Below are 16,113 nucleotides of genomic sequence, written 5' to 3'. Positions count from 1 at the left end.
ACCTCCACATCCAGCATCTTCACCTCCGAGATCGTCTGAGACCAGACTCCCCCGCTCTTGTGTTTCTCTCCTCTCAGTTACTCGGGAGGAAGAAATAATGAACTCGCGGGGATGAGCGATCAGGCATGAGTGATTTAACGCTGGCAAAGCCCCCGCGTGGATCACACTCCACGCAACACTTTTATCCGCCAGTGTGTTTACACGTGAGGATCGGCGCAGAACGCTGTCACCAATGATTCAATAGCGCTGACAGCTTCGTATTTGAATGTGCCTCTCGCCTGGGCCATGCCCACGCTTTGGCTGCGCTCGCTGAGACAGATCGCTCACACTACGAGAGTTCATGTCTCGCTCTGCTTTGCTCGCGGCATGTCTTCTTCAATGAATGTGGCCCTGCCCCTCCCCTTGTCCACTACGAGTGGATCTGAGAGAATGCGCGCAGCACTTTTGATCTGCCTGAGTGTTTACACAAAAAAATCATCAGTACTCCTCTTCTAATGAGTGGTTTGATCTTTTTAGGCAGATTAAAAGAAGATGCTGTCACTAATGATTATTATCACTGACAGCTACATATTGGATGCGTCTGGCCCACACCCATGCTGAGGCAGCGAGCACGGGGGCTGACTGCTCTCGCTATGAGAGCATTAGGTCTAGCGAAGCATTTTTTGAAAGCATTTTCAAAGGAGAGCAAAATTCCTCTTCTGAGTGTGTGGTCCCCATACGACGACCAGCCACTCTAATTAATCCAACCCCTTGTCACGTGGGCTGAGGCCTGGCAGGCCATCCCCGGAGTGCCAGACTGGGTTCTGGGGATAATAAAACTAGGTTATTCACTGCAATTCGCTGCAATTCCCCCAGCCAACGGATATCGTTCCTGGGAACAGTTCTCAACTCAGCCCGAATGAGGGCGTTAGTCGCGCCAGAACGTGCACTGGCTATTCAGCAGCTCGTGGCCTCATTCAAGGTTGGACCCACTCGCCCTCTCAAGGCGTTTCAGAAGATGCTGGGCCTCATGGCTTCCACATCTTCGGTACTACAGATGGGCCTGCTTCACTTGCGGCCCCTTCAGTGCTGGCTGAAACCACGAGTTCAGTCCCACACCTGGCATCTCGGATGCATTTGTGTCAAGGTGGACCGGGCCTGCGTAGCAGTTCTGGCCCCTTGGAAAGAACGCTCGGTGGATGGAACGTGGCGTACTCCAGGGAATGATCTGCAGAAGGAAGGTGGTCTCGACAGACGCTTCAAAAACGGGTGTGCCGGGCAGGTTGAATCAAAGAGTGGACATGCTATCTCGGAGCAACATCCCCTCGGAAGAGTGGATGCTCTACCCACATACGGTTCAAATAATCTGGGAGATCTTCAGCAAGCCAGAGGTCGACCTCTTCACCTCAGAAGACAACTCTCACTGCTCGCAGAGCTATCTTAGCTGCTTCTAGCAGCCCCGTGGCCTATCCCCCTGAGACGAGACCTCCTCTCTCAGGCGAAAAGAAAGATATGGCAACCCCAGCCTGAGCTGTGGGCTCTGCACCTCTGGCCTCTCGATGGGAGCTCCCCGAAAGCGTGCTAAGCACAATATCTCAGGCTAAAGCACCTTCTACAAGGTGGCTCTATGCCCTTAAATGGTCTGTCTTCTCCGCCTGATGTATGGCCCACAGCGCAAACCCAATTTCCAATTGTCCTTCCTGCAGGAGCTGTTGGATAAGGGTCGTTCCCCTCCCATGCTCAAGGTCTATGTAGCAGCCATAGCAGCCTCACTAATGGCCAGTCAGTGGGCAGGAACCAATTTGTTGTTCATTTTTTGAAGGGTTCTAGGAGGCTCAACCTACCTCGCCCTGTCATTGTCCCTACATGGGACCTGGCCACGGTGTTGAGGGCTATGAAGAGCCCTCCTTTCGAACCGCAACAGTCCATTGACCTTCATTCCCTGATGCTAAAACCGCTCTGCTGCTGGCGTTAGCAGTATATTGAGAATATACATGGAGTGTTCTGCCCCCATTCAGGCTGTCGTATCAGCTTTTGGTATGCTTCGGTGACCGCACCAGAAGGTCTCCAGTCACGAAGCAGAGACTTTTCAAATGGATAATTGACGCTATCAAGATAGCGTACTCTTCTTTGGGCCTTCAATGCCCCATGGGAGTAAGAGCCCACTCAACAAGAGGCATTGCCTCCTCCTGGGCTTGGTCTAGCAGAGTTTCCATTGTAGAAATTTGTGCGGTGGCCGGCTGGGCCTCGCCGTTCACATTACCAGGTTTTATAATCTGGATGTCCTGGCTTTACAGGCTCGGCGCTTTCTGCTTAAATGTACTTACTCTGGCAAAACCAGTGCTAAATCAGGCATTTGACTTCTCTGTACGCTCTTGGCCCCCACTGGGTTCCGAGGCTGTACGATTTTTCTTGGAACGATTACTTAGCGCCGGGCTGACCTCTGTGAGTTTGGGCCTATCGCTTCCTGTGGGGCTTCCCTAGAATTACTTGGTCCCTCAGGGCCCTTGGTGCTCAAGGCAAGTTCAAGCATTGGTCGCTCCTCTAACATAGCACGGCGGGATTGTACTGGTTCCCCAAAGTATCTTAAGCAAGACGCAGTACGAGTGAAGTACCTTGGTTCCCTGAGATATGGGAACGAGTACTGCGTTGCTGGCCATGCTATGTAGCTGCACGACAGCTCGTAGCTCTGTCATCGCTTCAGTCGAAGTAACCTGAGATCCTATTGCGAAGTGCACACTTATATAGCCAGATGCCCCGTCCATATTTGCAGGCTCTGGTGGGCTGTGTCGCCATAGGCTCGTGCAGCTCCGCTGTCGAGACATTGATTCATTTTTAATAAGTCACTGCACGAACCAATGGCCATGCAGTTACACTGCATGATTGAAAAAGGCTTCAGTGTTCAGAGAAAAAAATTGTTTTTCCCAAAGAGTCTTAAGCAAGACGCAGTACTCGTTCCCGTATATCAGGGAACCGAGGTTACGTTAGTAACCGAGTACGTTCTTGCGTCCAGTTTGATTTTCTTTTACGTGTACATGCCTTACTATCAGCCATGATTATTCTACTCTGTTAATTAAAAGGCTGTTTATAAGCATATCTGCTAATTGTTTATGAGGAGCACACATGTAAGAGGCTGACAATTAACTGAACATATACTTGTTTAATTAATGACACTTAGTCTGCATTTTAAAATCGTTATTTGAATGTGCATGTTTTTTAATTTTTAAACCTTTATCTGAATATGGCAACATAATATTGCACTCTACAATACTCTACAATTCTATGAATAAATCTCTGACAGACACCCCTCCCCTATCAACAAGTCACTGTGTGCATAGCTAGTAAGCATGCTGACATCATCCATAGCATTAAGGTCAACCCCGCCCTTACTCTTAGCTTAAGACTTCTGTCTATTACATAGTAAACGTTTGACTTAGCAGATTTGTGAATATGTTTTAAGAGAAAACTCTTATCTAAAAACTTTTACCTATATTTAGAGGAACTCTTAGTGGTAAGATAAAATGTTTTGTGAATATGAGCGCTGATGTTTAACTGAAGCAAAAAGGCCTTTTAGTAATATTTTCATAAAGCTAACCATTAGTATTAGCATCTCAATGGCAGCTGCTTTTAGGAGCCTCTATTATTTGTTGCTTGCAAGGTTTTTTTTGTTTTTAGAATACACAGCTAATCTTGAATGGTCATCGATGAATAATTGCTTGTCCTCCCTCTGTTCCTCTCACTGTAATATATACACACACTGATCTGCTCACTGCACACACACACACACACACACACACACACACAGACAGATCAGCACACTGCTTTACTACCATAAACTTATAAAATAAGCTATACATTAGAAAATAAACCCTTATGTAGCGGTAAAAACAGAAGGTAATGAATTAAAGATTTTCCTGAACTTACCCATCAGCATAAACACAGAGAGCATTCATGAGAAGCTCATTCTTATGGCCACATCAGTTCAGATATATACTAGTATATATAATATACTAGTGATGGTCAGTAGCTCCACAAATAACCTTCTATAAATAAACAGTGAAGAAAATGTTGACAACAAACCACCTGTATGACTGTGAGGGGTGTTATGTGTGAAAACGCCTCTGTTAATCAGGAAATGAGCTCTGAAATAGCAGAGCTATGCAGAAGCTTATCTCAGTAAATGTATTCCTCTGTGCCTGATGAAAAAGCTTGAGACATTTAACTATGTGTGCTCTTTAATAACAAAGATAACTTCAGAGTGTTTTTCAATGTGACTACAGGGTTTCAGCAGCTGATCCCTCTCCACACCGAACTCTCTGATGGACAACATATGGATATATAATAGTGACCAAACTAAAGCAACATATTACACTTCCATACATCTCTATTGCATCACTGAGGCTGAAGTGAGCCTGCTGAACTCATTGTTCTTGTCAAGCGGTTGAGGTTTAGCTGGTCAGTGAGGGCCATTTTAACCGCTGCTGCAGGGCCGGCCCAAGCCTTTATGGGGCCCTGAGCAGAATTTTACATGGGGGCCCCTCGATGCCGCCAATACGATTGATTAATGTCAATGCTTGATTATCCGCACACTATAAATCTAACACACCCATTATCAGTTTTATTTGTTCTGGCTGTATTGCTTACATCATGCCAGTGTCTGCCTGGCATGCTTTTACCCTTCTACGATTTTTTTATTGTAACAGTAGCAAACCCACGAGAGTGGTCAGGTGTTAATTTGCACTTTAAAATTCAAAATCTTACAGTACTAAGAGGCATACTTAATGTGGTGTACTGAAAAGTAGCTAAATAAAACATAATGTTATGGAACAGAATGTTATTTTAACAACATATATGATTAAACACAGCAGGAAGTCATCTGTACATCTAAAACAGCAACTCTCAACAACTGAGGCATAATGTTAATATAATAGCAACGACCCAAAAAGTTGGCTAAGGTAAATAATGTTACGCTGATATACCAAGTTTATGAAACAGAAGCTTATTTTTATTACAAATAAAGTTATTTTTACACAGAAGACAAAAACTTTAATCTAAAACTAGCTGAGTAAAATGTTATATTATAAGATGTAAAGATGTCAAGGCTATTTAAGGATGTCTAATCAAACATGAACTTCCCTAAAACAACCCTACCTTTTGCATAATTACCATGCTCCATTGGCATAATATTTCACACACAAAAAAAAGTTGTAATTCAATGTACATTTTTTGGGCCCCCTGGTGGCCTCGGGGCCCTCAAGCAGCCGCTTATTTGCTTATGCATTGGGTAGATGTTGTAACTACTACACCATCTGGCTGCACAGAGCATTTTTTCTTCATTCACAGCCCTTCAAACCATGTTGACTGAATTTTTTTTCTCCATTTGCAACATTTAAATTGTAAATATTTAATTATATTGTATTACAGATGTTTTACCAACTTTTGGAGGTTTTAAGGTTTTAAGCGACCTTATATTGGTCTTGTCTGCTGTCTAGGACTACCATTCCGAGTTTTTTTAAGCATATGCTACATTAGCATGCAACAAAAGTCTAAAGCAAATTAAGGGTTTAGATCTTCTGTTGATGATGATTAATTCTTTCAATCAGTCGTTTTATCAATACTGTGATAAACTGACTCTTCTTGAACAAAATCAGAGGTGTTTTACAGTTAAATATGTTGCTGGTACCACATCTAGTACAACAGAATGAAATGTTTGGCCTTATATGTTGCTTGCAATAATTTCTCAGAATATACAGCTACTCTTGAATGGTCATCAATGGAGAAAGATGCTCTTTAGCAGCAGACCGGTGCAGTTCCAGCATCTACCAGCAGGAGTAAACAGATGAAACTAACCAGACAAACCTTGAGCCAAACATCTAACAAGAAAATGCTACATATAGCACACATTAACAGATATACAAGAAAATAAACAGAAACATGCACTTGCGCTCTAGAAAAAAATATATTATATTAGTAGGTGCAGCGTTGAGCAATGTAGCCAATCACAGACCAATCTGTTGATTTCTTGAACACAACAGCCAGTCAGAGGCGTTTGTTAGAATCCACTCACCGGGTGTTGTGTTCAGCACGAATCATCTCATTACAACAAAGTGTAGACGTGATGTAAATAAGAGATTCATCGTGCAGCATTGAGTACTTCATTGATTATAATGTAACTTTTTGAGGTCGCGATTAATTAAGATGAGTGATTATAAGGGAGTGCTCTTTGCACCATAGCAATGGACAGCTTATAAACAGTATATATATAATAATGTAACTTCGCGATTAATTAAGATGAGTGATTATAAGGGAGTGCTCTTTGCACCATAGCAATGGACAGCTTATAAACTTATAAACATTTTAAGGTTAGAGCAGCCTCACTAATTTAAGAAGCACCCTCAGCGATTTGATTTTGGAGCCAGGCCTGGCTGTTTTTAGGGGCATGATATTTAAATGACAATTGTTTTCAGCCACCACATTTATCAACAAACGATTATTTGTACGATGGGATTGGTGGCATACGAATGTTTCATTAATCACATATGAACCCTATTGTAAGTTGATTTGTGTGCTCGGATCTAACACTCTTTTTTATGTTAAATTGATAAATGGGCCTCATTAATCAATTTAACATACTTTACTGGACTGCATAAGATGAAAACACGAAAATGTAAGTGATGAAACAGTGCTACCTGATTGAACCGCGCAGCACGTGAGAGCAGCCGGACCGGACAGGTGTCTCTGCACAGCGGGAGTTAGCCCGACACTTTCGCTGCTCTGTTGAAGTGATAACTAATGCTTGATCCATTTAACTTCAACACACAACACTTACAGCATTATATGTGAACAGTAAAGTCTCTGTGGTGAAACTAGCTGAAACCATATTGAATAGCTACAACTATGTAAACTGATGTGTCAAGGTCAACTGTACAAAACGGTAAATACAAGCATTTCAGTCCACACTGCACCACTCTAACCAGTCACTTACACTATGGAAATATGGCTTCATGGTATTTGTTATTAATGACAACATTATTAAAGGCTACTTATATAATTTATTTATTTTTTACCGTTGTTGTTAAAGAAGCAATAAAGCCATGTCAAGGAGTATGGGTTTTGCCTGATTCAAGATCTTTGTAATGGTAAGATACTAAATGCTATACTTAGTAATACTCTGGATTCAAAAATTAGAGTAGCGTTCCATTAGGGCTACTTAGGAGGTGTTAATAGTTTTAATACATTTTAATTAAAGTAAATTATTAATTCAATAATTAAGAGCCTGCAATATAATTCAATAACATTATTGTTAAATTATTCATTTATTCCTATTGCCCGAACCCCAGCTATATATTTATGGAGGATTGTGTTGCCGGATGGGCTGAATTTGAGCCCAAGTGCAGCCTTGATGATTCTTCTCTTCTAAGGCCAGAAAGAAGACCTTCTAATAATAAAACAATTTAAAGTAAAGTATGCTCAAATGATGTTGCTATTTCTGGAAACCTGTTTATGTTGACCTCATATATGTTGTTAATGCATTTATGTTTTTAATGTGTTGCAGCCTGGAATTAGTTATTTGTTTTGTTTATTTGGACCCCCATTAGCCACTACCAATGTAATGGTCTTGTTAAAAAATATGTAATATCTGATGGCAAATAATTCCATATTTTCATTCCTCTATATGAAATCTCTCTTACAGCCTCTTACCTTTTACAGTCTGTTGCTTTGCATTAGTTTTTTAACAGGAAGTAAAAATCATCCTTTTGATGCATGCCTGGTGTTAGAGAGAGCACCCTCACTAATTTAAGAAGCACCCTCAGTGATCTGATTGTGGAGCCGGGCCTGCTAGTGTACCAGTGTTTTTTGTTTTTTTTTTAGCATTAAAAAGTTTATCTTGTGCAGCTCATTTTTGCATGCATGTAAATATAGGTAATGCTTTCCTCTGTTAAATTATTGTGCAATAAAACACTGTCTACACAAAACAACTTCAAATATGACAATGCATGTATTGTGTTTGATTGAAATGGTGTTGATAAATGACATTAAAGCTAACCAGAGGGAAGAAAAAATTAAATAAAAGAAGTGATCTCTTTAACATCCCAAATGTTTCTGCTAGACAGACATGAGGTCAAGATGGAGATTTTTGCTTGAGTCTCCTGCTTCTCAAACCTGTCTCCTGGGACAAAAACTCTAACACTCTCACATGTGTCTCCTTTAAAGTTTCAGAAGAGACCTCATCATCATCACACACTGTGCTCAGACTTGTCTCTTAAACTAAAGACTCTGGAGCTCTCACATTTGTCTCTCCAATGTTTCAAACAAGATCTCAACAACATCACACATGTGCTCAGATTTAGTAATAGTAATGTACCCAATGCCTTTATCACAACCGATTTACAGAAAAAAGTAACCTTGTTGATTTTTTCACTGAACAGCAAATAAATGGCTTATTACTCTGTCTTGATTATTAATTGACTAATTTTATTATTAATATATATTATATGGTAGAAATGATTGCGCTCATATTGAGACATTTGACTTGGTGCACACTTTGTAAAGTTGTTGAGAGACAAATGAGACAAAGGACACAAATGTGAGAGCTCCAGAGTCTTTAGTTTAGGAGAAATATCTGAGCACAGTGTGTGATGATGATGAGGTCTCTTCTGAAACTTTAAAGGAGACACATGTGAGAGTGTTTGAGTTTTTGTCTCAGGAGACAGGTTTGAGAAGCAGGAGACTCAAGCAAAAATCTCCATCTTAACCTCATTTCCGTCTAGGAGAAATATTTGAGATGTTAAAGAGATCTCCCTTTTGATTTGTCTTTCCTCTGGTCTTTCCTTGATACTGTAGGTTACAAAGACTGTAAATAATCCAGAGTATTGCTTGAACATTACAGTCACACTTTCTGCATCACATCAGCACTGGGAGAAGAGTTGCATTGTGGGAAGTGTAGCGTGTGTTTAGCTGAAGCCTCACAGCTCTTCCTGTGGCTGTGGTTGAACCTCCTGTTTGGTAAGTAACTGCTGCGGACATCTGATGTTTAACTGAAGCAAAAAGGCCTTCTAGTAATATTTTCATAAAGCTAACCGATAGTATTAGCATCTCAATGGCAGCTGCTTTTAGGAGCCTCTATTATTTGTTGCTCGCAAGGATTTCTCAGAATATACAGCTACTCTTGAATGGTCATCAGTGGAGGAAGATGCTTTTTAGCAGCAGACCGGTGCAGTTCCAGCATCTACCAGCAGGAGTGAACAGATGAAACTAACCAGACAAACCTCGAGCCAAACATCTAACAAGAAAATGCTACATACAGCACACACACATTAACAGATATATAACAAAAATAAAGAGAAACATGCACTTGCAATCTAGAAAAACATCATATTATATTATATATTATGATATGATATTAGTTGAAATGAACTAATTTATGGTGTTGATGGAGTACTTGGGTCTGTAGGAACACATATGGCACAAGTTTAGGAAGCACAGCTATAAACTACAGTTGTTTCTGTGTCTGTGTCCTCTGGATTACAGTGACGTCCAGCGTCTTTGATCTACAGTCATAGAAAATAATAAATAGTTAGTTAATGGACAAAATAACTCAACCAGAGTGAATCTGTTTAATATTATAACACATGAATATGATCATTCACACACCAGCTGCTGGAGATTCAACGTCAAAATACTGAAAATCACTGCAGTCACAGTCTTGTTTAACGCAGTTACTGCTGTCCATTAAATGATAATACACATCAGTTTCTTTATACTCACCTGTTCATATAACACTGGATTAAACTCTATGATGGAGGACGACAGCAGACCTGTGCAAGAGATCGGTGTTAGTCTTTCTGCGATTAATGCTGTAAAACTCTATAATTGAATCTAGTTTCTCATGCATGTCCTTGCAAACACAACCAAATGCAATCTTCAGGGTTTTGTTTTTGCTCTAAATGCTGAAACCTCAGAGAAAAGGACTTATTTCATGTAAATTATTACCTTTAGTCTTCTTTCTCTTCCGCACAGACACTATAATCAATGAAAGACCAATCAGGAGTAAAACCAAAGCCTCCGCAGTGACGATAATCACAACTGAACCTGAAACATACAGGAGGAAAACGCTGTCTGAAATACTGTATAAACAGAAACAATCATCAGAATCAGCTTAGAAACTGTTTAGAGAATGAATAAATGAAAGACTAATGAATGAAATAAGAGAGATGTTGTCACTTCCTGTTCAGTGTGATTCTATAAGTTCACTCTATATGAGTGTGTGATATGTGGAGAGACGTGTACCTGTACAGGTGAAGAAATCTGCGCTAAATGACAGACATCATCCAGACATAATGCATATTAAAGGAAAATAAAGAGAGAAAGAGGAAGATGACCTGACCTGCTGAGGAGTTGTGCTGATCTGTGATTGTTTCTTTTCTTTCTGTGATTGTGATGCTGCTGGATTGTGGATGTGGTTCTGTTTTGCTGAAATATGACAGTGTTGCTGTAAAAGGGCTGGTGGTTGAAATCGCAGTGGTCTTATTATCTATCAGGGGACAGGAAATGTCAACTTTATCTCAGTTAATATATTTTATTATGAATTATATTGTGTATATAATTATAGATTATGCAGTGAATTGACTACTATATAATAACATGAGCTGCATCTTCTGACCCTTTCTATGTATATTTCTACCATAGGTCCATTTGCAGAAGTCACATTAATCACTTACCGTGTTTAACCAGCAACAAAATCTCTGAATAGTCATCAGTTAAAGTCCTCTCCACTCCACACCAGTATTGTCCTGCATCCTCTGTTCTCAGATCAGTGATGGTGACGGTGAAAACTCTGGCCGTCGTGTTGTCAGTCAGAGAGAATCTCTGGTCTTCAGCTGGAGATCCTGATTTAACCACGATGTTTCTGCTTCCAAAGATACACTCGCCTTTACAAAAATACTTTGGATTTGATTCATATCCAGATTCATATGCACATCTGATGTCAAGTCTGTGTCCTCTGTGTCCTGTGACTGTAACTGGAGCACCTGCAGCAACTGAAAACAGAAATATCATTAGACAGAGCTGTTATGTGTGAGCAAGATATATTATCAGACCAGAATAATAACAGATATGAGACTGATAATCATGCAGTAACAGAGTAAAAACAATAAAAACACATCAACTTTTGTACAAAAGCCCCGAGAGTCTTAAACTCACCTGTACAGATGCTGGAAAAGAGGAATGTCCTGCATTTCTTAAAGCTGTAATAATAGAATTTAATTGCAAATTTAACAAACTATCCAGTGCGTTATGGTTTGCACTCTGGAGATCATGTGTTTGTGCAGCGTTGAGCAATGTAGCCAATCACAGACATATCTGTTGATTTCTTGAACACTTGATTTCTTAAGTTAGAATCCACTCACGGGGTGTTGTGTTCAGCACGAATCATCTCATTACAACAAAGTGTAGATGCGATGCAAATAAGAGATTCATTGAGTATTGAGAACTTCATTGATTATAATGTAACTTTGTGAGGTCGCGATGAATTAAGATGAGTGATTACAAGGGAGCGCTCTTTGCACCATAGCAATGGACAGCTTATACATACATAAATAAATAAATAAATAAATAAATAAATAAATAAATAAATAAATATATAAAAAAAATTTCCTTGATGCTGTAGGTTACAAAGACTGTAAATAATCCAGAGTATTGCTTGAACATTAAAGTCACACTTTCTGCATCACATCAGCACTGGGAGAAGAGTTGCATTGTGGGAAGTGTAGCGTGTGTTTAGCTGAAGCCTCACAGCTCTTCCTGTGGCTGTGGTTGAACTTCCTGTTTGGTAAGTAACTGCTGCGGACATCTGATGTTTAACTGAAGCAAAAAGGCCTTCTAGTAATATTTTCATAAAGCTAATCGATAGTATTAGCATCTCAATGGCAGCTGCTTTAAGGAGCCTCCGTTATTTGTTGCTTGCAAGGATTTCTCAGAATATACAGCTACTCTTGAATGGTCATCAACAGAGAAAGATGCTTTTTAGCAGCAGACCGGTGCAGTTCCAGCATCTACCAGCAGGAGTGAACAGATGACACTAACCAGACAAACCTCGAGCCAAACATCTAACAAGAAAATGCTACATACAGCACACACACATTAACAGATATATAACAAAATAAAGAGAAACATGCACTTGCAATCTAGAAAAACATCATATTATATTATATATTATGATATGATATTAGTTGAAATGAACTAATTTATGGTGTTGATGGAGTACTTGGGTCTGTAGGAACACATATAGCACAAGTTTAGGAAGCACAGCTATAAACTACAGTTGTTTCTGTGTCTGTGTCCTCTGGATTACAGTGACGTCCAGCATCTTTGATCTACAGTCATAGAAAATTATAAATAGTTAGTTAATGTACAAAATAACTCAACCAGAGTGAATCTGTTTAATATTATAACACATGAATATGATCATTCACACACCAGCTGCTGGAGATTCAACATCAAAATACTGAAAATCACTGCAGTCACAGTCTTGTTTAACGCAGTTACTGCTGTCCATTAAATGATAATACACATCAGTTTCTTTATACTCACCTGTTCATATAACACTGGATTAAACTCTATGATGGAGGACGACAGCAGACCTGTGCAAGAGATCGGTGTTAGTCTTTCTGCGATTAATGCTGTAAAACTCTATAATTGAATCTAGTTTCTCATGCATGTCATCGCAAACACAACCAAATGCAATCTTCAGGGTTTTGTTTTTGTTCTAAATGCTGAAACCTCAGAGAAAAGGACTTATTTCATGTAAATTGGTACCTTTAGTCTTCTTTCTCTTCCGCACAGACACTATAATCAATGAAAGACCAATCAGGAGTAAAACCAAAGCCTCCGCAGTGACGATAATCACAACTGAACCTGAAACATACAGGAGGAAAACGCTGTCTGAAATACTGTATAAACAGAAACAATCATCAGAATCAGCTTAGAAACTGTTTAGAGAATGAATAAATGAAAGACTAATGAATGAAATAAGAGAGATGTTGTCACTTCCTGTTCAGTGTGACTCTATAAGTTCACTCTATATGAGTGTGTGATATGTGGAGAGATGTGTACCTGTACAGGTGAAGAAATCAGCGCTAAATGACAGACATCATCCAGACATAATGCATATTAAAGGAAAATAAAGAGAGAAAGAGGAAGATGACCTGACCTGCTGAGGAGTTGTGCTGATCTGTGATTGTTTCTTTTCTTTCTGTGATTGTGATGCTGCTGGATTGTGGATGTGGTTCTGTTGTGCTGAAATATGACAGTGTTGCTGTAAAAGGGCTGGTGGTTGAAATCGCAGTGGTCTTATTATCTATCAGGGGACAGGAAATGTCAACTTTATCTCAGTTAATATATTTTATTATGAATTATATTGTGTATATAATTATAGATTATGCAGTGAATTGACTACTATATAATAACATGAGCTGCATCTTCTGACCCTTTCTATGTATATTTCTACCATAGGTCCATTTGCAGAAGTCACATTAATCACTTACCGTGTTTAACCAGCAACAAAATCTCTGAATAGTCATCAGTTAAAGTCCTCTCCACTCCACACCAGTATTGTCCTGCATCCTCTGTTCTCAGATCAGTGATGGTGACGGTGAAAACTCTGGCCGTCGTGTTGTCAGTCAGAGAGAATCTCTGGTCTTCAGCTGGAGATCCTGATTTAACCACGATGTTTCTGCTTCCAAAGATACACTCGCCTTTACAAAAATACTTTGGATTTGATTCATATCCAGATTCATATGCACATCTGATGTCAAGTCTGTGTCCTCTGTGTCCTGTGACTGTAACTGGAGCACCTGCAGCAACTGAAAACAGAAATATCATTAGACAGAGCTGTTATGTGTGAGCAAGATATATTATCAGACCAGAATAATAACAGATATGAGACTGATAATCATGCAGTAACAGAGTAAAAACAATAAAAACACATCAACTTTTGTACAAAAGCCCCGAGAGTCTTAAACTCACCTGTACAGATGCTGGAAAAGAGGAATGTCCTGCATTTCTTAAAGCTGTAATAATAGAATTTAATTGCAAATTTAACAAACTATCCAGTGCGTTATGGTTTGCACTCTGGAGATCATGTGTTTGTGCAGCGTTGAGCAATGTAGCCAATCACAGACATATCTGTTGATTTCTTGAACACTTGATTTCTTAAGTTAGAATCCACTCACGGGGTGTTGTGTTCAGCACGAATCATCTCATTACAACAAAGTGTAGATGCGATGCAAATAAGAGATTCATTGAGTATTGAGAACTTCATTGATTATAATGTAACTTTGTGAGGTCGCGATGAATTAAGATGAGTGATTACAAGGGAGCGCTCTTTGCACCATAGCAATGGACAGCTTATACATACATAAATAAATAAATAAATAAATAAATAAATAAATAAATAAATAAATATATAAAAAAAAAAAAAAAAAAAAAAAAATATATATATATATATATATATATATATATATATATATATATATATGTATAGCGAAGTTGCTGTATTTGTTGTTTATTAAATATTATTGTTTAAAATAATAGTACTAGTACTTTTTAATAATAGTGTTTAATATTGAGAAATGGTGTGTTTGTGATAGTGATTTTAGTTTCATTGTTCCGCCTTTAGATGGCGACAAGAGACTGTTTTTACGAGTCTGCAGTAAGGACTTTTATGTTGAAAAAAACTCAGACGGAAGTTATTTTTACTTTTAACAACAGCTTGTAAGATGCAACCAACAAATGCACTGAGCAGCGCTGTCAATGGAAATCACCCTTAACAGATGAAAGAATAGTATGACAAAGAGCCTGTCGCTTTCCTCAGTGGACATTCAAACTAATGTTTTATTGTGAATATGAGATTATGCTGAAGAATGAATGCTGTATCAGGTGCAGGTAATCACACTCACTGAGTTAATCACTCTCATAATACTCTACTTCACATAATACACTGCTTTTAATACAGTAATACAATAAGCTTTTAAAGAAGCAACTCATATTCCTTCGTTACATACAGCCACAGCACTGTTTTGCGTGTCTGAGCAACATGACGGTGTTTTGTTCCTGAATGAATCAACTGTTTAAATGATTCGGATCAGCAGCAATTACTTACTTATTAACAGTGACTTACTGCCACCTACTGGCGGTTTTAATTTCACATTTAAAGTATATTTTCATTTTTTTAATAATTTAAAATATCAGTATTCAAGATTTCATGTTTTAAATATCAAAACATTATTTATGCATTTGTAACTGCAGGTTAAAGCACTCCATGTCCCTCTAAGCTGCATTAACATGTATAAATGCATCTAAATGCCACTTCATATGCAACTTCTGCAAAGATTAATTTTGTTGATACTGATTTCATTTGTTTAGTATCAGCCTAAATGTATTATTATTATAATTGACTGATTAAATGTAAGAATTTGTCTCAAAAAATGATGCACACTTTTAGAAAAAATTGGAGTGTAATATTTTCGATCTCTTTTGCTCAACGCCGGAGTGTTACAGTAATAGGCCTGCTGCTTTACACCAGTGAGAAAACGTATTCCTCGCAGCCAAAAGAAAAGTCTTGAGACTGTAACACTTCTGTGTGGCCTTTAATGCTGAAGCTTCATTTTCTTCAATGCGATTAAACACAACAGCAGCTAATTCCTCTCCACACTGACCTCTGATGGACAGCATATGAATTGAGCCAAAGCAACATGTTACACTTCCACACATCTCTACAGCATCACTGAGGCCACAGAAAACAATAAGACAATGGCAAAGTCCTACTAAGACTTCATCATGACTGGTAATAATGGTGATTTCAGGGCATTTCAATTCTCAGTTAAAGCTCATTTCTCAGATCAACACTGTTCTTTCCATAACAGACTATGAAAGACTCACTGACCTGGATTTTGACATCTCTATTCATATAGGTGTGTAACTGTGTTCTAGAAAAAAAAAACTGTTGGTATAAATTTATTTATTGCGTAGCATCTTCATACATCTTACAACACATTAAAAGTAATTAGTCAAACCTAACCTTTTATTACCAAGTGATTGAGGTTTAGCTGCTTAGCAAGAGCCCACTAGCACCTG

The 16,113-nt window shown here is 39.0% G+C and overlaps 1 protein-coding gene and 2 long non-coding RNA genes across 3 annotated transcripts in view; all 3 read right to left on the bottom strand.

The window, feature by feature from the left end:
- Nucleotides 1-9,413: 9,413 nt before the first annotated feature.
- Nucleotides 9,414-10,046, bottom strand: LOC107574755 (uncharacterized). The gene is made up of 3 exons (XR_001607725.1): nucleotides 9,973-10,046; nucleotides 9,748-9,797; nucleotides 9,414-9,530 (listed from the first exon to the last, which is right to left on the bottom strand). It is a non-coding gene; the product is annotated as an uncharacterized lncRNA (long non-coding RNA).
- LOC107574756 (uncharacterized) lies at nucleotides 10,043-10,864 on the bottom strand. The gene is made up of 3 exons (XR_001607726.1): nucleotides 10,701-10,864; nucleotides 10,367-10,513; nucleotides 10,043-10,071 (listed from the first exon to the last, which is right to left on the bottom strand). It is a non-coding gene; the product is annotated as an uncharacterized lncRNA (long non-coding RNA).
- A 2,007-nt stretch (nucleotides 10,865-12,871) lies between these two features.
- Nucleotides 12,872-16,113, bottom strand: part of LOC107574753 (CMRF35-like molecule 4) — a gene marked incomplete at its 3' end in the record, with an annotated part of 4,008 nt that continues 766 nt past the window's right edge. The window contains exons 2-3 of the mRNA XM_016261196.1: nucleotides 13,190-13,336; nucleotides 12,872-12,894 (exon numbers count right to left, since the gene is read on the bottom strand). Of these exons, the coding sequence (XP_016116682.1) occupies nucleotides 12,872-12,894; nucleotides 13,190-13,336 (170 nt within the window). The remainder of the gene's footprint in view (nucleotides 12,895-13,189; nucleotides 13,337-16,113) is intronic.

The sequence above is a fragment of the Sinocyclocheilus grahami genome, unplaced genomic scaffold (assembly GCF_001515645.1).
Source record: "Sinocyclocheilus grahami isolate Dianchi unplaced genomic scaffold, SAMN03320097.WGS_v1.1 scaffold2327.1, whole genome shotgun sequence".
Lineage (NCBI taxonomy): Eukaryota > Metazoa > Chordata > Actinopteri > Cypriniformes > Cyprinidae > Sinocyclocheilus > Sinocyclocheilus grahami.
The sequence above is the reverse complement of the archived record's forward strand: the minus strand, read 5'-3'. Positions and strand labels throughout refer to the sequence as shown.